At 43.7% G+C, this 24,428-nt stretch overlaps 1 protein-coding gene and 1 long non-coding RNA gene across 2 annotated transcripts in view; one reads left to right on the forward strand and one right to left on the reverse strand.

Moving 5' to 3' along the window:
• The window catches only part of STYXL1 (serine/threonine/tyrosine interacting like 1), a 63,403-nt gene that overhangs the window by 22,056 nt on the left and 16,919 nt on the right, over positions 1 to 24,428 (forward strand). Inside the window, exons 5-6 of the mRNA XM_021005572.2 lie at positions 251 to 399; positions 3,707 to 3,852. Of these exons, the coding sequence (XP_020861231.1) occupies positions 251 to 399; positions 3,707 to 3,852 (295 nt within the window). The remainder of the gene's footprint in view (positions 1 to 250; positions 400 to 3,706; positions 3,853 to 24,428) is intronic.
• LOC110221174 (uncharacterized) overlaps positions 4,043 to 24,428 on the reverse strand; it is a 47,318-nt gene continuing 26,932 nt past the window's right edge. Inside the window, exons 2-4 of the long non-coding RNA XR_002328049.2 lie at positions 18,871 to 19,001; positions 17,221 to 17,393; positions 4,043 to 4,439 (exon numbers count right to left, since the gene is read on the reverse strand). This is a non-coding gene — a long non-coding RNA (uncharacterized LOC110221174). The remainder of the gene's footprint in view (positions 4,440 to 17,220; positions 17,394 to 18,870; positions 19,002 to 24,428) is intronic.

Genomic DNA, 24,428 nt, shown 5'->3' on the forward strand with positions numbered 1-24,428 from the left:
AGCCCCTTCAGCATTAGTCATTTTCCTCTCTTTCTTCTTTAGCAGTCTGCTCAATGTGAGGTTGCTCCCCGAAATTGCTTGAATTTGCGTTGTGCTCACTATTAGTGATTTGGACCATATGCTCAGTCTTTATAGATTAGGGCTTGTATATCTCAATCACCTATTCACGAGTTGTACAAGAATAGGGTAAAAAAGGGTAAGAGAAGAAGTAGGATTGACTCTCTCTTGCTTTGGGTCCTTGTTCGTTTAGGCAACGTTTCAATGGGGGCTGCCATAGAGGGTGCCAAGGTCTTGGCGGAGCACACTCGCCACCCTGTCTACATCCTGAATGGGGGCTATGAACGCTTCTCAGCTTCCTATCATTTCTTCAGGACTCAGAAGATTTTCTCAATGCCTCAGGTATGTGGGAGGAGGGGGAGCTTTCCCACAAAATAACCCAGTTCAGAATCAGAGGTCTAGAGTCCGAAGTCAGCAGACCCGGGCTTGAATCACGGTTTTGTCATCTGTGTGACCTCACTTCTCGGCTTCTCCCCTATAAAGTGTGAGGCTGGAATAGGTGGCCGTGAGTCCCTTCCATCTCTCAATCCATAAAGATTCTAGGCACTTTGTCATTTTATAAAGAAGACTGAGCCCCACCGAGTAGAAATGGTTTGCTATGAGTCAAGACTAGAACTGAGGTCAGAGCATCCCAAGGTTGGGAACAGAACGAGGTCTTTATGAACAGGCACTCAGAGGAGAGAGTGACTTGGCCAAGGTCCCCCAGCCTGAGCTGGTTGCCTCAGCTCATCACGCTCCCTAAGGGGAGCCATCTGACACGGTGTCGTTTTGTTATTAAAGAGTAGCGGGAACCAGTGAAAATTAGGTGCTTGTTACCACTTTATCCTAAAGCTACCATAAAAAGGAAAAAAAGGATCTATCTGTACAGAAATATCTAGAGCTGTTGGAGGAAGGTTTATGACAGGGACTGAAAAGGGGCTTCTCAGATGGGCAAGATGAGCCAGCCCGTACTGACAACCATACTGACCCTTTATGAATAAATGTACCAAAGCCCTGGGGATACAAAGGGGAAAGTAGGACCCTCCCTGCTCTCCAGGAGATCACATTCTGATGCAGGAGACGACACAGACTTCGGCTGCGAGTCACAGGGACAGGTCCCGGGATGCTTAGGGTACAAGGTACCCTTCCTCAAGGTCATGTCCACTGGTGAGATCCTATCATCTTCTGAGGCTGAACCACTGGATGGGGCCAAGGCCTTTGGGTTCTCAGTGGCTGTGGCCATAGCCCCTGCACAGGCTGATGGCTGAGGGCACTGGGCTGCGGGCATGGCAATTTCCCAAGGCTCTTGGGCTGTCTCCACTAGAGTCTGAGGGGGATAGCAGTCCTGGTGGTTGTAGTGGCTTGGTTTGCCTGGCCCCTGATGCCTCCTGTTGACTTGCCTGTCCTGTGAGTGGCAGTTGGTTGGCAGTTGGTGGGGATGGCTGGCCTCTCCACAGGAGTTGCTGTGCAACTATTTGTCCACCCATCTCTCCATTTACTTGTTCATTTACTCATTTATTAGTATTTGTGTCTGTGCATGCATGTTTGTATGTATGTGATGTATTTATGACTGTGGGGCTTAATGGAAGGCACTTGAGGCTGGGATTAGAGAGGGGAGGAAGGGTCAACAAGGCTGCACCCAACCCCTAACCTGGGGCAGCAGCCTCTGAAGCTCCCATAGCAGGAACAGCAAGAGCAGAGGGAGCACAACCAGGATGTAGCCAGAGGGCTTCTGGCCAAGGGGTGCCGGTGCACCCATGAGGGGCTTCTCCCAGGATCTGGCCGATAGCGACACCAACTGCTCACCACGTTGACACGTGGGATGTCTGGGGTCTTTGCCATCCGTGTCTCAGGACAGCTCAGGGATGCCAAAGAGGATCAGGTTTCCCTCATGTGTGTCTGATTGTCATTTGCCTCTGATGTCACGGGTAGAGGTGTCCAGTGGCAAGCTTGTGTGGGAGATGGAATTCAGAAAAGGGAGGTGGCACCAGTCGAGAAGGAGGAGGCTGGCATAAGCTGAGGTTTTCTGCAATACAGCACTGCAAAAATAGCCCCCGAATGGGAACAAGCTATAAGCTGCACCTCTCCTAATTAGAAGAAGGCTGAATAAATTATAGTACAGTGACTTAATGGCTCATGATGCCAAAAAATTATCAACAAGGAACATACCAGGAGATATTGAAAGATCCACGTGAAGCGATGAAAAGCAGGAGCAGGTCATGACAAAACTACACACACCAACTATAGTCGTACAAAGCAAAAAAAAATGGTGGGTTCTGTTGGGTTTGTTTTTTTTTTTGGCGAGGCAATTGGGGTTAAGTGACTTGCCCAGGGTCACACAGCTAGTACATGTCAAGTGTTTGGTCAGAGGCCAGATTTGAGCTCAGGTCCTCCTGACTTCAGGACCAGTTTTCTATCCACTGCAACACCTAGCTGCTCCAAAAAGAAACACAACACAGTAGAACTATAGCCTGATCTGGAAAGGGACATAAAACAAAAATGGTTGTTGCTTGTTTGTTGTTTATTCATTCATTTGTTTCTACTGAGTTAAAATGGATTTTATGTAAGATTTTATTCTATGTTTTGGAAGGTTGCTAGATTGTTTTGGTGGTTGGTTATTAAGTTTGTAATAAAACAAATTTAGGAACATGTTATACCATTTCCCAAATGTGGTCTCTTCTTCCTATTTAATTCTGAGCCTACCCTACTAGAATCATTTCAGACTAGCACAAAGAGAAGTACTGTTGGAGCCAGGAAGACCTGAGTTCATATCCCAACTCTGACACATAAATGGGCAGGTCACTTAGGCTCTTCTGGGCAACTCCCAAAGACTAAGTTCAGAGAAGGTGCCTACGGGTTCCTCACTGGGGGCACCCTACACCAGTGAAATCACAGGTCTGAAGCCAAGAAAGGTCTCTGATATGGGTTGCAGCAAGGAACAAGGGAAGGTTGAAGCCAGGAGATACCTGTGTATTCAGGGGTGTGCTGGTAAATGTTTAACAACCAGCTCTCTGGAAAAAAAGATGCATGACACACTTTTCAGTTTAATCCACATCATTCACGTTCTCCATCACTTTCATAAGTTTAGACTATCAACAAAGCAGTAAACCAAGCCCCAATTTACAGTTTTTGCCGATTTCTAAGGTGTAAATGCTCACACTGAAAATTTTAACAATCTGCTCTCCCTGTGAAAGTTAGCTCTACCACACTCCATATCAGTTAGGAGTTAGAAGGGTTGTGCAACAAACCAGCCAGTTACCACAATACATTTTGCCAAGCCGAGAGGCCAGGAGCAAAAAGAAGTATTCTGAGCAAAAGCAGGGTTGGTACCAACACCAGGCAACAAGCAGAGAGATATATAGGGAAGTAAACAACAGCTTTCCCGATCTGCTACAGGCTGCCAACTTTTGGGCCCCCCGTCTTCGCACCCTTCTTAAATCTCTGCAGCTGGACAGCTTCCATTGTTCACTGTATGGCTTTCCATGTCTCTGAGCCACTGCAGGCAGGTCCAGGCATTCCTTTACAAGAGACTGGCCCAAATACTGATAAGAAAGGAGACATCCCTGCCTGTCTGGATCCTACCCACAGTCCTAAAGAGCTGCATAAAAACAAGTGGAAAGACTGCTCTCTGGTTCACCCACAAGTCAGCCCTTTCCTTCTGCCTCTATAGGAACTGGATGCATTTCAGACATACCCCATAGAGATAGTGCCTGGAGAAATCTACCTGGGAACTTTGAGACAGGCCTGCAATCCTCAAATGCATAAGCATCTGAAAGTCAAAGCTCATGTCAATGTCTGCTTGGAAACAGCACCCTTGTAAGTAACAGGACTTCTGTGTGTTTTGTAGGAGGCTGAGCAGGGTTTCTTTTCGATTTGTAATATGCTGGATGACATATGCATACATCCCTACAGAAATACGGAATCTTAGAGCTCATCCAGCACAACTTCCATCACCCACCAATAGGTCAACTGGAGAGGCATCAGTCAATGAATATTTGTTGTTTATTGATTGTTTGAGGCATGAGTTTGACAATAAAGCTAACTGTTCTCTGTAACATCGTTTTACCAATGCCAAGTATCCATGCAACTCATTGATGCCCATTGGTATATGCCTATATTTTCCTTCTTTTTCCCCTTAATAGTATTTTTTCCCAATTACATGTAAAAATAGTTTTCAACATTCATTTTTGTAAAATTTTGAGCTCCAGATTTTTCTCCCTCTCTCTCTTGTGCAATCATGTTTAACATATTTCCACATTAGTCATGTTGTGAAAGAAGAATCAGAACAGAAGGAAAAAACCACAAGAAAGAAAAAGAGAGAAAACAGTGGGCTTCGATCTGCATTCAGACTCCATAGTTCTTTCTCTGGATGTGGTTCTGTGCCTATGTTTTCTATCCCCCGTCTAGATGAAAAAAAGAAAAGAAAACTGGTCAATTACAATAAGTAATTCTTTCAGTCTAATTTTCTAAATTCCTTACTAAGAAGACCCAGGAGAACTATAATCCAGAGATCAGTTTTGGTGAGCACATATGTTCATGCCTTTTAAAAAGCTGCAATTGTGTCCTTCACCTCATCCTCCCTGGGATTTTTACAACTGGACAGTTCCCGCAGTTGGTGTTACCTGTAATTATAATAGCCCAGGGAAACACTTTGATCCAATTAATGGTACTTTTGTTGTTATCAAGAGAGCTTCAAGGGAAGTATGGGTTTAGTTTTTTCTCTATTCATTGTCATGTTTGAAATGTTACACCTGCCTCTCTATGAGATGCTGACTCGAGTATCGTTTTACAAGAGCAATTTCAAATGATCCAATTTAATAGTAGGAAGCAGAGTCAGTTGGAAACCTTTCCCCTCTATTACCATTCCAAAAATGGCTCACTCACCTGGCATTATTAGAAAAAGAGGCATGTTGCTTAAATGAACTTTCCAAATGAATGAATCTTACCACGTTAAGTAATCTTTTTTAAAATGTTCTGTAATCATTTCTGGAGGTTGTTCTTTGGGTTGTGGTGAGGACCTGTCCTGGAAGCCATTGTGGCATGTGCTGAAGTGTTGGCAAAGTTCAGTGCCACCCTTTCTCCATCCTGAATAAGGGTGGCCTGCCCCCACCACAGCCCCAGCCACAGGAGACCCACAAAAGAGAGTTCTCCCACCAAAATCTATGGCTGTGTCAGATAGTTCAGAATCAGAAACAGATAACAGTTTTATCGATGGGAATGACATAAAGATGGGTTTGTACATTATGAGCCCTCTCTATACCAGCCAAACTGGATTCTTTACTGACCAGACTTCTGAACCTTACAGTCCAGCCATCAGCTGAACCCTAAGGATCAGTGAGTGTCTGTGATGAGGGTCAAGCAGGTGGTGGGCAGCAAGTCAGTTCTGCAGCTGCAGTGTCTATGCTCTATAGCCTCACACTTGGCCCAAGGACTTCTCAGGAAGAGTTCTCTCATCTTCTCCCTTCCTGATTTCCACTTCCTAGACTGGTCTGTCTCAGGCTACACTGTGTGAAGCTGGGTGTCAGAGCAAGCAGCTGGGACATCCTACACTAGGCAGGCTGACCCTGTCACTGGACAGTTACTGGACCAAATGAAATCAGGCCCTTCACAGAAACATGGCCTAGGAAACACTGCCCCTCCCCACCCATTCACATTGGCAGTGAAGAAGAATGAGAGGACAGTCTCTGCTCTTTCCTAGCAGAGGAAAAAGTGAAAGAATCAGAACAGAAGGAAAAAACCATGAGAAAGAAAAAAAAGTATGTTTCAATCTGCATTCAGACTCCATAGTTCTCTCTGGATGTGGTTCTATGCCTATATTTTCTATCCCTCATCTAGATAAAAAAAAAAAAGAAAAGAAAAGAAAAATTTCATTTCTTGGCCTGCCAGGTCCTCATCTGTAAAATGGGGAGATTGGACTCAGTGGACTCTGAGGTCCCTTCCAGCTCTAAATCCATAGTCTTGTGAGCTTGCCACAAAATCCTAAAATGGCCTTATCCATCTGAATAGGCCTGCTGAGTTACCCCCTCTTTTGCTTGGCCGCATTTTTTCAGTGCTTTTCTCATACCTATAGTAAGTATTTAGGGAACATCTACCATGGGCTTAGCCCACGACCTTGTAAAGTTTCAGGGCAGTGGACTGAACACTGGCTGTGGAGTCAGAAAGACCTCCGTTCACATCTGGCCTTTCCAATACAAGGATAGCTAAGTTAATTAATACTCAGAGGAGCTCATCTGAAGCCCACAGAACTTTGTGGCTCAGCCCCAGAGAAAGAGACTGTTCCTTGAGAAAGTAACTTGGGAGGAACTAACACAGTTCCACAGATGTTAAGGCCTGTGAAAGGAGCTTTATAAAATTCAGCCTTGCTTCACAGACTGAGACTCGGGATTGGGAGGAACAGCAAACTACTTTGTATTGAACAAACCCCAGCCTGGGGTAAGTGTAACCAAAGAGTGGAAGGTTTCTGTGTGATGCTGAAAATCACTTCAATTGGACCTTTGACAGAGTGAAAATGGTTAGCTCAGGTTCCACAGACGGTGTGACTTGTATTTCCAGCAACCAAACCATGTTCCTGCAGCTTCTGCCCCCAGTTCCTAGAGACACTGGATGAACATTGGTCAGGGGTGTTGTAGAGGGAAGTCTTATTTCAGTTGTAGGTGAGTCTAAATCAAGGGTTCTAGGGGACCCAGGACCCATGGGTCCTCCCCTCCCCCTAGGGGCCTGCAGATAGATTTCAGGGAATCTGTAAAACATGGAGTAGAAAAAATTCCACCTTTATTTTCACCGACCTCTGACTGAAATTTAGCACTCCCTTCAGTTTTTTAAAAACGTCATCCTGAGGAGTCTGTCAGCTTCCCCAGGCTGCCTAGTGGGGCCATGACAGAAGATCTTTCCTGATCAATCTCCAGCTGAAAATGATCTTTCCCTCCTCACATTTCTCTTAAGTACTTTGTATGATCTCTTTGGCCCTTCACTCCCTAGACTTGTCAGCCAACAGATACTCCTAAGTCACTGCCAGTGCTACACTCTATGTTAGGCACTAGGGAGACAGAGATAGAAGTGAAAGTTCTTGTCCTCAAGACTTTACATTCATTGGGAGGAAACAACAAGTATGCAGATTTAAAAAATGTAGATATGACTATGATGTGGGCTTTGAAGGATGACAGAGGAAGAGGGAGCTATATTCCAGGCAAGCTAGAGACAGTATGAGAAGAGCCAGGGAGGTGAGGAAGTGCCTTCTTAGTGCAAAACCCCACAGAACTGGCTCATGTAAAACATGAGGGTGGCCTATGATCACTGTCATTTTTCATTATTTCTCTTTATTTTTAGGCAATTGAGGTTAAGTGACTTGCCCAAGGTCACACACCTAGTAAGTCTCATGTGTTTGGTCTGAGGCCAGATTTGAACTCAGGTCCTCCTGACTTCAGGGCCAGTGCTCTATCCACTGCGCCACCTAGCTGCCCCCATTATTTCTCTTTTTGACTCTTTCAAGGAGATCCTGTTTTCAAGGTGCAGTCTGTATTCAGACCAGTATGGTACAGGGCATGTTTGAGAGTCAGGAAGCAGATCATTATGTTAGGAGAAAATGTAGCACTTAAGTTGTACAAGTCAGAACATTCTTCCTCTCCCAAAGCCCCACTTTCATCAAGCTCTTACTCGCCTATTCCTTTCTTGTGACCTGATGTGAAGATTACCAGATTCTTTTTAAAGGGTGTGGTCTGCAGATATCCCCCCATTCCATAGCTTCCCCTACATTGATCATACTTGAGTCTAAGAAAATAAGCTAAGAAGGTATTTGCTTAAAGTCAATATGCATTTAGTAAGCACTTACTGTATGCCAGATACTATCTTTGCTCTGGGGAGCTAATGGATGAGATAAGATGCAAGCAGCTATGTACAAAGAAGTTATATACAGGATAATAACAACAATAATATAATAGCTAGTATCTATGTGCCCTTTAAGGTTGGCAGAGCACTTTACAAATGTCATCTTATTTGGTCCTCACCACAACCCTGTGAGTTAGGTGCTATTATTATCTCAATTTTACAGATGAGGAAACTGAAGCAAACAGGGGTTGAAGAACTTGCCCAGGGTCGCACAGCTAGTAAGTGTCTGAGGCCAGATTTGAACTCAGGTCTCCCTGGCTCTGGGTCCATTATTTCTATCTATTCCCAACCTAGCTGGAGATAATCTCAGAGGAAAGGCAAAAGCAGTAAGGGGAACCAGTTAATGACAAGATACGTCACAAAGTCCACGCTCTAAAGTTCACGTATCTTATTCATAGGAAAGGCCTATCTCTCATTCATAGCCTATTTGCTATTTCACTTCATTCTTTATAAAATATTGCTATGTCCAAAACTTGCAGGTGACTCATAAGCCAATGGGGAGACAGATGCATGATGGGTGTATGTAGAGCACAATGTGTCAGGGATGACCTCCATTGTGTGAGGCATCATCAGGGAAAGAGGCAGGCCAGTCACACAGCCAGAGTGAGGGAGCGAGGGTGACAGATGGCTGGTCAGACAGCAGCCCAGGACCCTAGAACTGTTCCAAGGCCTAGAGGAAGACCTCCTCTACATTGGACAGCTCCTCTGTGCAGGGTCTAAGGGAGGACCCCCAGCAAACATTGCCGGATGATGTGGCAGGTGAAATCTGAAATCGAGGCGGGAGCCCGCCCACAGGGGGCAGTCTTCCACAAAGAAGTGCCATGGAGAAAAAGGAGTTTTTCTGAAAGACTCATCCTGAGGGTCGAAGTGCTGATTCAACCTGGCTATGGTGGGTGAAAGATGAAATGACTGAGGAAACTAAGGTTCAAGCTTCCAAACATATTGATTTACTAAGCAATACATGCCAATTGCATGACAAATCGGGACCAGGGCTCCTCAGCTTGGCACTGGACCCCTAATAGAGGAGAAGATAGATTTTTATGCATTGAAAGAAAACAATAGGATATAAACCAGGATACAAGATTAATCTGATTAAAATAATCTGTTTTCTAACTGGGGGAAAGATTAGGAGCTTTCTGAGTTGGGAGGGGAAGAGTGAACAGGTGCAGTTCCCTGAAATCAGAAAAAGAGGTGTCCCACTCCCCTCCCCCAAGCGTCTATTCAATCAAAGGAACAAGGAAACAGTAGCTGATTGACCAGTATGGGGCCAGTTTTCAGGTAAAACATATGGGCTGCTTGAGATGTATGTAAGAAAAGATATATGTATGTATGTAAGAAAACTCCTTGCATCAGTCTTCAGATCTGATCGGCTTTCCGGTCAGCATAACCTAGGTCCTTAGTGAAGAGTTTCTAAGCAGCAAGTAGAGGTAGTCAAGCTTCCCAGCCACACAAGCCTTGGTTCAAACAATGCAATAAGGTTTTCTCCTAATTTCCACAACTGACTAAATTTTTCACACAAGACAGGAATTGGACTAGATCCATAATTGAATAGAAAGGGAACTGAGCTAGCTCCAGAAGTGAGTCACAAGATGGAGGCAGTGTGGTTCCCCCAATGCTCACACTTCCCACAATGAGAAGTCAGGGATGGGGGTTGTAATCTGCACCCTCAGACAGAGAAGACTTAAACACTTGTACTAACTGGGGACCATGCCTGCCAACTAGAAAACCCAGCTGTCCAAAATAATTCATTCCTGTAAGGGCTTCAGAGGGCTGAGATTTCACCATAATATGATAATTAATCATCAAAGGAAAGACAGTGTTGTGTCTTGGATAGAGTGCTGGACTTAAAGGAAGGAAGACTTGGGTTCAAACTTTGCCTTGACACCTGGTTCTGTGGCTTCAGGCAGATCACTGCCACTTTCTAAGCTCTAACAACTCTCTAAGACTATGAACTGGATTGCAATCCATGTTGGTGGAGGGAATTCCCATCGAGTCAAAATCCCATAACCTATCATGATACAATGGAAAGAGCTCTGGAATCAGAGGACCTGAGTTCAAGTTCTGGCTTTGACACTTCATGAGAGACCTTGGGGAAGTCCCTTAACCTCTTTGAGCCTTAGTTTCTTCATCTGTAAGATGAGTGGGTCAGACTAGATGACCACTCTGAATTTCCTTCTGGCTTTAAATCTATGCTCCTGTGATCCACAGTAATAAAGAGATTAGGGAATTCTAACTAGTCCTTGTAGCATTAGTACACTAATAGCTGGGCTCAAATTTCCCACCAGAATTTGCTTTGCAGTTCTAAATCGCTTGTTGGCTATGTCTGACAATACCAACCCCAAACCCTCCAAAGGCTCCTGGCATTCAGTCCCTTGGGATAGGATGAATCGTGGAGGATTTTGGATGTTCCCCCTCCTTTCCTGCCCGAGGGATGGAGTGATGTTCACAGTCTGACAGATACTTCTCACCAGCTCACAGGTGAAAGGAGTGAAAGCCAATCCCCGTAGAGGTTGTTTTGTGAAGATTTCCCTCTTACCAGTCATGAAAATCAGAAGGTGTGGTGGGAAAGGTGAGACCAAGACCTAAGTTAAATTCCTTTCTCTGCCCCCTTGAGAAGCTGTGTGACCTTGGGCAAATCACTTACCCTTCTGGGCCTCAGTTTCCCCTCTGTAAAATAGAGACAACAACCCCTGCCCTATCTAATGAGTTGGTTGGGATGAAATGAGAGTGCAGGTGGAAGCCAGCACTATGGGAATGTGTATTGTGAGCTAGGAGCTAATTCTGGCCTTGGTTTTTATTCCTCTGCCCAGCTGATCCTACAGTGAAGCCAGAAGGTTGGCCTGGTGGCAGGGTAGGTTGAATGTCCTTGGACAGGGAGGGGACTGTGAAGAATTCACTGTGGGGAGGGCAGAAGATAAGGAGTGATCAGCTTCCTAAACCTCCTAATTAAACCACAATCCCTCCCCTCTGGTCATGGCAAAGAGAAGAAGGCAGGAAGCCGGTGGAGAAGAAGCGGATACTTCTGTCTCTGTGGTGTACAAATCATGTTTAAGTATCTGTCTACCCTAATGGAAGCGGATGTTTTCATTAGGGTTGATGGTACTGGTGAGATAAGGCAGGTCTTCCCAAGACAGGGAGGCCTTAAGAGACCCTCAGACTGACTCCAGGAAGGAATGACTGAGTTAAATGAAAACAGGATCAGACAGAAGATGGGGAACAGCTGTTCTTTGTCAGCAGTGAGATGAGGATAAGAGAAGGCGGTTATATGCAGTGGGAGGCATTTGTACACGGATGTCAGGATACAAGAGCTGTCCCTGGGCTTCATGTCTTCTCACCTCTATGGAAATCTGAGGAGCCCTCACCAACGGAGAGCCAAGTGGAGCAGAATTTGTGAGACATCACTGAACACTCTGAAGGACAGAGCATGAGGAAGTGAAGAGATCTGTGAACTGAACAGACATGCTGATCTGGAAATCTCTTCCTTCATGACCTTGGAGAGAGGCTTCTGGTCACCATGCAGGGCACAGAGAAGGGACAGCTTCTGCGACTGGCCTGAGCTGCTTAAATGGAGGGTGCTCAGCAGCTGCTGCTTCGAGCTTCATCTTGCAGCAGCTGACTGTGATTGGGGATTGATGGACTGCAGCAATTGAGTGTTGATGGCTGTAAGCTGCCGCATCCTGAGAATCTATCTGCTGATGACCAGGACCAGAGGAGAAGAGCCAAGATCATGAGTCAGTATTCCTCTGAATCTCCCTGGTGCCCGGAGGCTAAGATGAGAGGGGCTGGCACCGGCCAAAAATCCCATCGGCTAGTGAAATGGAGGGGAAGATAGCACCTCCTTCTTTTACATCTGGGTGTAGTCACTGACCTCTGGGGTCACAAGCCCTTCATCAATCCTTTCCACAACCTGTGGAAATAGTGTCCCAGAACTATTCCATCAGCACCCCGGAGATCTGAGGGAGTGGGAGGATTTGGGGAATATGATTGGAAAAGAAACCTCCATGTGGGAGCGTCTAACATACTTCCCTTTGTTTTCACTATGTTCAATAAACTGCGTGCTCAGTATGTTCACACAGTCACTAAATATTTGTTAAGCACTTACTGCACTTAATTCTGGGGATACAGAGAAAGGCTAAAAACAGCCCCTGACCTCAAGGAGCTCATGCTTTAATGGGAGGAGAAAACATGTAAATAACTACGCATATAAAGTTATATACCAGCTAAATGGGAAATAACCAGAGGAGAGAAGGCAATAGAATTGAGAGGGATTAGGAAAGGTTTCTTGTAGAGTATGGGATTTTAGCTGGGATTCAAAGTGTCTGTGTCACTGGGCTGAGAGAGGAGATTCCAGATTCGGAGTTGAGGCGAGATCTATAGATTTCCAATTTTTAACATCCCCTAGTTTAAATTCCAAAACCCATCACAGCAATTGTGGGAATACTTGCAGGCTGAACACCCTCTAGTGGCCAAGGTGGGGACTGCAGCCTATTAGGAGATTGTACCACATCTACACTAGAGCAACAGCAATGGCGACCGAGAAGATGGCGCCAGAGATGAATGGCTCCATTATATTTGCTTGGTAAATAATACCGAGCCACACTTCCTTCCTCCAGCTGGGAAGACATTCATTCAACAAGCATTTACAAGAGCCTACTACGTGCCACATCCTGTACAGAGCCTGGGGATGCAGATGGCAAAAACACAGTCCCTGCACTCAAGGAGCTTGCGTTCTATGGGGAGCAGCATGTACACATATTTGTTTTTCGGTCAGGCACAACGCTCTGGGACCCCATTTGGGGTTTTCTTGGCAAAGGTGCCAGAGCGGTTTGCCATTTCCTTCTCCTGCTCATTTTACAGTTGAGGAAACTGAGGCAAACAGGGTAAAGGGACTTGCCCAGGGTCACACAGCTAGTAGGTGTCTGAGGCCAAATTTGAACTCAGGAAGATGAGTCTTCCCGAATCCAAACCTGGTGCTCTGAGCACTATGGCGCCACCTAGCTGCCCATGTACACATATAAGTAGATACGAAAGTATTTATTTATATAGATACAAGTTTACAATAAGTAGATACTAAATATATCTGTAAATAAGAATATTAATAATAAAAAGCAAATACAAGTAAATACCAGGTAATGGAGTGGAGAATCAATAGCAGCTGGAAGGATCTGGAGAAGTCTCTGTAGAAGGATCATCTGAGCTGAGCTTTGGAGGAGACCAGGGGTTGGTTTCTAAGAGGTCAGAGGTGAAGAGGGAGAGCTTTCTAGGCATGAGGGAAAGCCTGGGCAAAGGTAAGGAGAGCAGAGATGGAATGTGGTATTTGAGGAACAGCAGGGAGGTCACTTTGGCTGCATCGAGTGCGCAAGAGGGCCAGGTGCACAAAGTGTGGAAAGATAAGCAGGATCTGTATGCCAAGCAGAGAAGTTTGCTTGGAGGCAGTGGTGGTAGGGGTCATTGAGTAAGAGAGTGAGGTGGTGTAACCCTAGCAGTAGATATACAATAGCAAGGTCTAGGAGGTCAGGCTAGAAGTGGAAACAAGTCCCTGGTAACCTGCTTGTCCTAGTTGCCTTCCTCGGGGTCCACAGGAAAAGCTCTGTTTTGGGGAGCTTATCAGGAGACCCAAAGTACTTGATAAATGATCCACAAGAGAAGGAAGGACAAACAACCCTCACCCCCACTGCCTATTGAGGTATACAGGTTTATGGTGCTGGGACCCTGAAATAGCAACAGGCGGGTCTTACTCAAATGAATTCAACCCAAGCCTTCTCTTAGCTAAAGAGAAGGTTTATTAGAGATTCCCATATTGGCCAGACACTTAAGGAACATTTGTGATGCTCATATTGACAAGGGGGCTTGAGTGAATCTGAGTGCCTTAATGGTGGCCAAGATGGATCTTATGTGCAGAAAGACTGTGGGAGGGATCTAGGAATGGCCCAGTAGTTTGAGGTGACAGGAGAAGGGGTCTAGGGAGGATCTTGATGGGAGTGGCCAGTAGGCTGTGGTAACTAGAGGTCTGACACCTGAGAATAAGGTCTAGATAGGATCAAGGGTGGGAAGTAGCTGGGGACCATCAGGGGTAACAGACAATGGAGGGCTGGGCTAGGTTAAGGGTAACAGAGAATTGGGAGATTGGTGTAGGTGATAATAAAAGGCCAATTGAGGGGATTATAGCCTCAGGGGAACACTAGAGACGTCCTGGATCAAATGGGAATATTCAAGAAGTTCCAGGTGGGGGTTTCCAGAGCCTGTCCACTGAGAAAGAGATTCCCTAAAGATGGACTGAGGATTAGGGTGCTCAGCCCTGAGCCAGGGAAACAGCTTCCCTTCACTCTCCTATGTGCCTAAAGCCACCAGAGCCATCCCAACATACTCCTGTGCCTCAAATAAAGGGACTCAAAGAAATACATATGTCTGTCCAACCACAGATGTTTATAGGAGGTAAAACAAGGTTAGTTTTTGAAAAATACAACTGATGAGAAGATTACAAAGCAGCAAACATCAAAACAATCTGTTAACAGCTAATAGAGTGGTGAATCAGTGGAATAGATTAGATACAGAATACACAGTAGTCAATGACCATAGTAATCTAGTACTTGATAAATCCAAAGATCCAAGCTTTTGGGACAAGAACTCACTATTTGACAAAAACTGCTGGGAAAACTGGAAAGTACTTTGGCAGAAACTAGGCATAGACCAACATCTCACACCATATCAAGATAAGATTGAAATGGGTACAGGAGTTAGACATAAAGGGTGATACCATAAGCAAATCAGGGGGAATGGAATAGTTTACTTGTCATACCTGTGGGCACGGGAAGAATCTGTTACCCAAAAAGAGAGCATTACAGGATGTAAAATGGATGATTTTGATTACATTAAATTAAAAAGGGTTTTGCACAAACAAAACCAATGCAGCAAAAATTAGAAGAAAAGCAGAAAACAAGGGGAAAATGTTTTTTACAGCAAGTTTTTCTCTGAGAAAGGCCTCATTTCTAAAATATATAGAGAATCTGGGTCAAATTTATAAGAATACAAGTCATTCCCCAATTGATAGAAGGCCTAAGGATATGAACATTTTTCACATTAAAAAATATATGCTCAAAATCACTATTGATTAGAAAAATGCAAATTGAAACAACTCTGAGGTACTACCTCACACTTATCAGATTGCTTCATATGACAGAAAATGATAAATGTTGGAAGGCATGTGGGAAAACTGGAGCACTAATGCAATGTTGGTGGAGTTGTGAACTGATCCAACCATTCAGGAGAGCAATTTGGAACTATGCCCAAAGGGCAATCAAACTGTGGCTACCCTTTGACCTAGCAATACCACCACTAAGTCTATATCCCAAAAATATTTTTTTACAAAAAGAGAAAGGACTCATATGTACAAAAGTATTTTTAGCAGCTCTTTTCTGTGGTGACAAAGAATTGGAATTTGAGGGGATAGCTGAACAAGTTGTGGTATAGGATTGTAATGGAATTCTATTGTGCAGTAAGAAATAATGAACAGGATGCTTTCAGAAAAATCTGGAAAGACTTACATGAACTGATGCGAAGTAAAATAGGCAGAACCAGGAGAACATTGCACACAGTAACAGCAATATTGTACAATGACTTAGCTATTCTTAGCAATACAGTGATCCAAGACAGTTCTGAAGGACTTATGATGAAAAATGCTGTCTACCTCCAGAGAAAGAACTGATAGAATCTGAATGCAGATTAAAGCATCCTCTTTTTTCACTTTTTTTTGGTCTTTTTTTCTTTCGCAACATGAATAATATGGAAATATGTTTTTGCATGACTGCATATCTATAACCTATATCAAATTGTTTGCCCTCTAATGGGGGGGGCAGAATTTGGAACTCAAAATTTTTAAAGTTGAATGTTAAGAATTGTTTTTACATGTAATTGGAAAAAATAAAATATTTGAAAATAGAAAAAAAAAAAGGAAATACACCTGGTAGCAGAGTCAATGAATGAGCTCAGAAATGAGTGCCAAAGTCTGGGGAGGGAGGAGGATTAAAACAGTTGGCTTCTCTAAATTCCCTGTAATGCTTCTGCTTTTACCAGCAATTTGGGTCCTCAAAGCAGCATGTCTCTCACCAACTGCTGCCTCTGTTTGCCCCCTCTAGTGCTGCTACCAACCCAATCGTCTTCCTCCTCTTCCTCCTCCTCCTCCTCCTCCTCCTCCTCCATCTCTTTCTTTCTCTCACCCTCTCTGTCTTTCTGTTTCTCCTTCTTTCTCTCCCCCTCCCCCTCTTCACATGGCTTTTAAATACTCTTTATCATCAGCCTCTCCAAGTCTTGCCTATGTCCCCACAACATGCAGTATTTTTTTGGCCTGGGAGATAAGTAGAAACTTGAAATCCCAGGAATCTCAGCAGGTATGGGTCGATGCTGCTGTCTGTGTGGGATGTAGAAGCTATCCAAATGGTAGGAAAATCACTTTGGTAATTGTGTAAAGTTTAGATTGAGGAGGGAAAGGACTGGCGGCAGAGAGACTAATTAGATTATTGAGACAGTCTAGGTGAGAAGTGACTCAGTCCTATGAGTGAATGGAGGCCATGAGCCAATTTAGGTCGCTGCTACTGTTCCATAGTCCCAGGAGACTTGTGGCACAAATCCAAAATGTCACATACAGCCCAATGTAGTCTAAGTTCACAGACATAAAGCTGGGAGGGACCTCTGAGGCTTTTTAAGTCCAACCTCTTTCATTTTACAGAGGAGGAAACTGAGGTCCAGGGAGGTGAAGTTGGTTGCCCAAAATCACACTGGTAGTCAGTAGCAGAGCCAGGATCTGAACCCAGGTCCTGGCTCCAAATCTAGTATTCTTTCCCCTGGACTACACCACCCCACTATCTTGGCCAACCTTGACATTTTTCAGGCCTATCAAGCAGAAGTGACTTGCCCAGGTGTCTAAAGCAGAGTTAGAACTCAGTTCTTCTTCCTGACTCCAAGTCTACCACTCTACCCACTGCACCCCCATAAAACCTCAGAATCTAGCACAGCAGTATCTGGCCCATAGTAGGCACTTAATAAGTGCTGATTTTTTGTTTGATATAGAACACATTAAACTCATAGACTTTAGAGTTAGAAGTAACTCATGGAATCATAGATCAAAAGATCGATGTTTCTATAAAGATCATCATATGCACTGCTTCAATTTCATAGATGAAGAAACCCAAGCCTCGCCCTGCCTCACAGTCACATCATGGCAGCACTCTGGGCTGAAAGCCCTTTCTCCTGAGCACTCAGTGAATGTCCCTGGGGCAAGCACCATCATGTGACCCAACTCACCGCCCACCTGGAGAGTCTCTCCTTCCTTGATATCTGTGACGTGGCCTTGGTCCAGCTGTCCTCCTGCCTGCCTGTCTGACCACTCTTCTTTGGTTCTTTCTTGATGTCCCCTCCCATGGTGACTCCACACACCTCTCACGTCTTCAGTTTTTGCTTCCGTCCTGCTGGCTTCCCTGTATGTGTTCATGGCGTCATCATTCTGCTAGTCCCCCGAGCTCACTGCCAGCCCTTGTCCAGCAGAGTGGATGCTCCCTGAGGAAGGGACTGTTGCATTTTTGTATTTGCATCTCTAGTGCATAGCTTGCTGCCTGACACATAAGTGTTTGTTGATTGAGTCAGTCATAACTCCGCCTCACCCCCCCATACCCAGGGAATCACCGAGGCCTGGCATGTCTACCTTCGAAAATGACTCTCTGGGCAGCTAGGTGGCACAATGGATAGAGTATTGGCCCTGGAGTCAGGAGGACCTGAGTTCAGATCCAGCCTCAGACCAAATACTTAACACTTACTAGCTGTGTGATCCTGGGCAAGTCATTTAACCCTGATTGCCTCACCAAAAAAAAAAAAAGAAAAAAGAAAAGAAAAAGAAAATGACTCTCTTTGCATCAGGCCCCTCTCCTCCACTCTTGTTACTACCACCATAACTCAGGCCCTTGTATTTTCCAGACCTCCAGTCTTTCTGTGCTTTAGTCCAATCTGTGCTGCCATATTAATCTTCCTACTACACATGTCTGAGCATAGATCATAGGTTTAGAGCAGGAAAGGACCTCAGAAGTCTTCAAGTCCAACTCCTTCATTTTACAGATGGGGAAACTGAGGCTCAGAAAGGTTAAGCTACCTGTCCAGGATCACACAGTGAGAATCAGAGGAGGGATTTGAAGCCAGCTTATCCACCCAAGACACTCAGTTGTGACCCATTGCCTCTCAATACCTTAAGTCTAATTTAATTTGATATTCAAAGACCTCCACAATCTGGACCTAACGTGGCCTTTCTGGCCTTATTTTATATCATGTCCCTTTTGGTCCTCCAAGGGCTATTCTCTGTTCCCCAAACCCATCCAGCAGTTTTCATCTCTCGTGCCTTCACCATGAAAGTCCTCTGCAATTGAAATTGCTCTCAGTCCTGACCCTATTGCCCAATTCAGTGCCCTCTTATCAGCCTTCATCCTCCTTGACTTTTTGGTAACAGTTGATGCTTTCCCGTTCCTTCTTCCATCACCTCGCTTCCCTTGATTTCTGTTTCACTGTTCTCTACTGGTTTTCCTCCTACCTCTCTGTCTGATGCTTCCTCTGTCTCTTCTAGTTCCCCTTCCTCCTCCCACCCTCTAAGTATAGTCATCCACCAAGGCTCTGTCTCAACCCTTTTCATTTCTTTCTTGGCTAACTTCCGACTTCCTTGTTTCTCTTAATGGCATCTTCATTCTGCCCATCAGAATCACCAAATCATTCTCGACTCTCTCCCCCCTTCCCTCCCCATGTCCATTAGGTTGCTTCCTGAGTCTCCCCCATTGGAGCTTTCCATGGTTAGGAGTAAAAGAGAAAAGTGGAATGTGTTTGAGTAGTTTGATTATACCCACATGGCGCTAGCTGTAGGTGCCTGGGCTGAATTGTTTTATTCCAGCGATGACTGTGCTGATTTGTAAAGCTTACCTTTTTGGTAACATCTGAACAATGCGATACTATGAGAAGAGTGCTAGACTGAGAGCCAGGGGTCCTGACTTCTGGCACTTCCTGTGTGACTTTGGACAAGTCATGGTATTCCTGAGCCTCAGTTTTCTTATCTGTAAAAGAAGAGAATTAGATTAAATTTTCCCCAAGCTCATTTCTAGATATAATCTGTGACCCTAAATTGCCAAGCAGAAATAAGGCTGTTTGCTATACAAAACATAACTCAGATTCCAATGGCTCCTTGGAATACAGGACTTTGTATTCAGAGGGCCACATTCCTAGCTTCTCCCATCTCCATTATGCTTTCTCCTTAACCTTCTCCAAAGATTGCACAAGCTTAGCAGTCTGAACGTCCTGTCAATTCTTTACTCATAATCTGTTTGGTACACTCCTGCATATGCTTAATCCAGGCTCCAGGGAGTAAGCTTATCTGTCAGCCTAGTAATGGTCTTATTCTACTTTTCTATCAGTTCATTTCTTTGTTACTCTGCCCTGTTCCCTGCTATTTTGGCATTCCTTGGGCCTTCTGGAACATGGCCAAGCTCCCTCCTATTGATGTCTGGTGAATTCAGCTGAGTCACCATGCCAAGGAACCATTCTGTCTCTTGTATTTTTTCAGATAAAATATTGGGAGAAAAATAAAGGAACTAGACATTTCTAAAGATAAGTGAAAACTAGCAAGGCAATTTCTTTGTTCAGTCACGTCTGACTCTTTGTGACCCCATTTGGATTTTGTTGCAAAGATACTAGAGTGGTTTGCCATTTCCTTCTCTAGTTCATTTTATAGATGAGAAAACTGAGGCAAACAAGGTGAAATGACTTGCCCAGGTCACCCAGCTAGTAAGTGTCTGAGGTTGGATTTGAACTCAGGTCTTCCTGACTTCCTGCTCTCTACAACTATAGCACCACCTAGATGCCCTAAATTCTATCAAAAGGGCCCAGTTAAAGGAGAGGATTCTGGGAAGGTGGCAGAGTAGGTCAGAAAATTCCAAATTCTCCAGACTTCCCCTACAAACAAGACAAAACAGTGCCTCAGAATGAAGGTAGAGCAGTAAAAATAAGGGTTTGGGCAGAATTGTAGTCCTCCTAGGACAATAGGAAGAAAAATCCCAGGACTGAGGTCTGGCCCCTGGCAAGTATAAACCCATCCAGGCTAGTTCACTGAAACAGCAAACTTCAAGCCCTGGGGCTGGCTGGGTTAGGAAGTAACTGCAGCCACAGGAATTTTCACCTCCCAGACAGTTATAGGGAGTTGGGCATCTGAAGGACAAGGAACACCAGCCTCAGCTGTGCTGCAGTGGGGCAGGGATGCTGCTGGCTGTGGCCACTTATAGGAAGGCAAGAGTTTTTGGTTCTGGTTCCAGGCCAAAGGGGAGAACTGAAGGAAGATCTGAGGCCACAGGAAGGCAAGAGTTTTTGGTTCTGGTTCCAGGCCAAAGGGGAGAACTGAAGGAAGATCTGAGGCCAGAGACACCATTCCCCATAACCCAAGACTAGAGGTGATCACAATAACGAAGTGCTATAAAAAAAAATTTTTTTTAAATGAGCAAGCAAAGGAGAAAGAACCCAATCATTGAAAATGGCTATGGGAATAGAGAAGACCAGGATTCATCTTCAGAGGAGGATATTGAAGCAAAAAAAAGCCTCCCCTACCCCAAAGAGTAACATCAAATGGACACTTGTCTGAAAAAGAATTCATAGAAGAACCTTAAAAAGACCTTAAAAATCAAATGACAGAGATTGAGGAAAAATTTTTTAAAGAAAGAGCTATCCAAAAACATCAAGATTATGAAAAGAAAGTTAACCAACTAGAAAAGGAGATCCAGAATCTTAAGGAAGAAAACATCTGCTTGAAAATTAGAATCTAGCCAGGGGAAGCCAGCGAAGTTATAAGAGACCAAGACATAATAAAATAAAATATAAAGAATGAAAAAACAGAAGAGAAAGTGAAACATCTTACAATAAAAACAACTGATCTGGAGAACAGAACAAGAGAAAAGACATAAGACTAATCAGCTACCTGAAAGTTACAATCAAAAAAAGAATCTTGATACAATAATACAAGAAATAATTAAAGAAAATTGTCCTAAAGTGTTAGAATAAGAGAGGAAAGTAGAAATAGAAAAAAATCCACCAATCACCACCTGAAAGAGATCCTATGAGGAAAACCCACAGGTATATCATAGCTAGATTCTGAAACCCCCAGTTCAAGAAGAAAATATTACAAGCAGCAAGAAAAAAAATCAAATATGGCAGAGCCACAATTAGAATTACATAAGACCTAACAGTGGCCACACTAAAAGACTGTAGGTCTAGGAATACTATATATTGAAAAGTAAAAGAATTGGAGTTGCAGTCAAAAATATTATACCCTGCAAAGTCAAGCATAATTCTGAATCGAAATTCAATGAATTGCCAGACTTTCAGGATTTTGTTGCAAAAAGACCTGAAATCAATAGAAAAGTTCACATATAAGATCTAAGACCAATGTAAGCTAAACATCATTACAAGGGCCTCAATAAGGACAAACTACTTTTTATATGAGAAAATGTAAACTGTGTTTAAGATTGTTATTAGTAATTGGGGAGTTTGAAAGAAAGATTAGGGTAGAGTTGAATTGATGAAATACTAAAAAGTAAATCATTTAGGAAAAGGTAAAAAGAGTAATTATCTTATACAAATGAGGTGTGAGAGGAAGAACTGACAGAGAGGAATTAGATGGGGGAGGAGGGCTGGTAATCCTGGAACCCTACTCTCATTGGGAATGGGTTAAAGAGGGAACAATACATATATATCTAGAAGGGCATAAAAGTCTTCTAAATTCAGGGGGGGGGGAAAGCGTAGGGGACAGGGAGGGGGAGAGGATAAGGGAAGGACTTCAGGTTTGGGGGAAGAGAATAAGGAAGGGAGGGAGGTTAGGTAATGGGAGGGCAAGGTGATGGGTAGAAATAAAGTAGTCAGGACGGATAGGAAATAAGAGATACACACAAACAAAAAAAAATCAGGAGTTGAATTTATCAAGGAAAAAAAGCAAGGGTGGTAATCATGATCTCAGACAAAGTTAAAGCTAAAATAGATTTAATTAAAAGAGAAAAATAGGGAAACTACACTATATGTCAGCCATATTAATCAATATTGTTTTAGACTATTTAAAATAACTAGACAGTATAAGGTTGGAATATTGTTGTGATATAGGAAACTAAGAAAAATATGGAAAGACTTGGACCTATGAAAGAAGACATTATCTACCCTCAGAGAAACAGAGGACAAATTAGTATAGTACAGTCTTATATAGATGCATATGAATTTACATATCTATATATGATTATGATTATAGATATCCAAGTATATGTATGGCTACGTAAGTATATGTTTATATTATATATATATATATATATATATATATACATATATATACATATGCTTGTGTGTATATGTGTATGTGTGTATGTGTATGTGAACAACTCTTTAATTATGAACATTTCAACTGTGGATGCTTAGAAAAGGAAGCATAGCTTAATCAAGAATTAGTCAAACCAGACTAGCTTTATTTCCTTTTTTGGACAGGGTTACTAGCCTGGCAGAGCTACAATCCAAAAAGCCTTTGACAAGCTAGATCTAGGAGCCAAACATTTAATAGAGATCAATATAAAGTCATACACCCAGGTAAAAAAGAAAAGTGCACTTTTGTGCACAGCTGCACAAGTACAAATACAAGATGATGGAGGCATGGCTAGGCAGCAGTCTAAGTGAATTTCAGTAGAACGATTGTAAATGCTCAGACTCATCTTGGCCAACCTTGAGAGTTATGAATGTGATACTTTCACAATACTCTGCCCTGTGCAGACCACCTAGAGAGCACTGTATTTGGTTCTGCTGCCACATATTAGGAAGGACACTGATAATGTGGAATGTGGTCAGAGGAGGATGACTGGGATGATGATGGGGTCAGGACCATGCCGTACAAAGACTGGTTGAAAAAATGCTGTCTGTCTGGTCAGGAGAAGAAAAGACTTGGGAGATGGGAAGATGGGGAGATATGATAGTGAGTTATCTCTAAGATTCTGAAAGGCTGAGACAAGGAAGAGGGAGTCAACCCATTGTGATTGATTCCCCCAAAGTTCCCCCCAAAAAAGAAGTTGCAGAGAAGCTTATTTTGTTCAGTTACTTCTGTCCCAAAGTGGAATGAGATGTCTTGAGATAGGATGGGCACCATGGTTCACTGGAGAGAGAAATCAGCTTCGGAGCCAGAGGATGACCTCTGACCTCTCCCAGCAAATGACTTCATTGCTTTGGGCTTCAGTTTCTTCATCTGTAAAATGAAGAGGTTAGACTCAGTGACTGCCAGTCTTCTCAATCCCAGAGAGTGACCGCTGGATGACCTCTTGTTGGAGATGTTGAAGAGGGATTCCTGAACAGCTCTGCCTTGGCCTTGATGGTCACTGAGGTCCCTTCCAACTCTCGGAGTCTGTGGCTGTGATGACTTTTTAGCCTTAATGTATGTATATCCTCACTTCTTAAGCCACCCTGAACACCTCATTGATCTCTACTTTTGTCCTGTCCTCTCCCATTTCTTGGCCTTGCGCATGTTAGGGAGCATAGTGGACAGAGGGTGGATCTAGAGTCAGGAAGACCTGAGTTCAAATCCAGCCTCAGACACTGAACTAGCTGTGTGACCCTGGGTGAGTCATTTAACTGTTGCCTGCCTCAGTTTCCTCATCTGTAAAATGGGGATAATAATAGCCCCTTTCCTCCCAGGGCTGTTAAGAAGAACAAATGAGCTGATATTTGTAAAGCACTTTGCAAACTTTACAATGCTATATAAAAGGTCACTATGTAGCACACTAGAATGTGCTGACCTCTGTGGCTATTGATGTCCTTCTCCACCTTCACTGCTCAGCTCATATTCCACTTGCTCTAGGAAGTGTTTCCTGATCCTTCAGCTAGAAACAGGCCCTCCCTACTCTACCCTCTTGAGCGATTCAGTCTAATTTCTTCTTAGCAAGTCATCCTCTTCTAACCTGTATTATAGTCACTTGGCTATTCAGAGAGTCCCAAAAACTCTTAGTGCAGTTTTAAAGCTTTTAAAACTACAGAAAGACTTCTGGATCACCCCATAGATCTCCTTGTATTCCCTGTGTCCAGCCCAGTGCCTTTCACACATGACACGTGTAGTGATTATTGAACTGAAATCCATACCCTTCAAAGCCCGGCTCAAATGCTACCCTCCCCTTATAGACGCATAAGAATGCCCCTTTTCTGAATTACCATTACCCTTTGGCTGTACCTCTCACAGGCATCTTCATGCTGTATTTAATATTATTTTAACTTATCTCCAATCCCCTCTCACCTCTACTAGACCGTAAATTCTGTGACAGCACAGCCCTTCTCATTCAACCTGAGATCAGGGGATCTTGCCATGAGATCCACAGTCCATGGATAGATTTCAGGGAGTCTATTAATTTGTTGTTGGTGGTTTAATATTTTGATAACCATATTTCAGTAGAATTGCTTTCCTTTGTAATCTTATGTATTTTATT

This window comes from Phascolarctos cinereus, unplaced genomic scaffold (genome assembly GCF_003287225.1).
Source record: "Phascolarctos cinereus isolate Bilbo 61053 unplaced genomic scaffold, phaCin_HiC Scaffold_5;HRSCAF=322, whole genome shotgun sequence".
Taxonomy (NCBI): Eukaryota; Metazoa; Chordata; class Mammalia; order Diprotodontia; family Phascolarctidae; genus Phascolarctos; species Phascolarctos cinereus.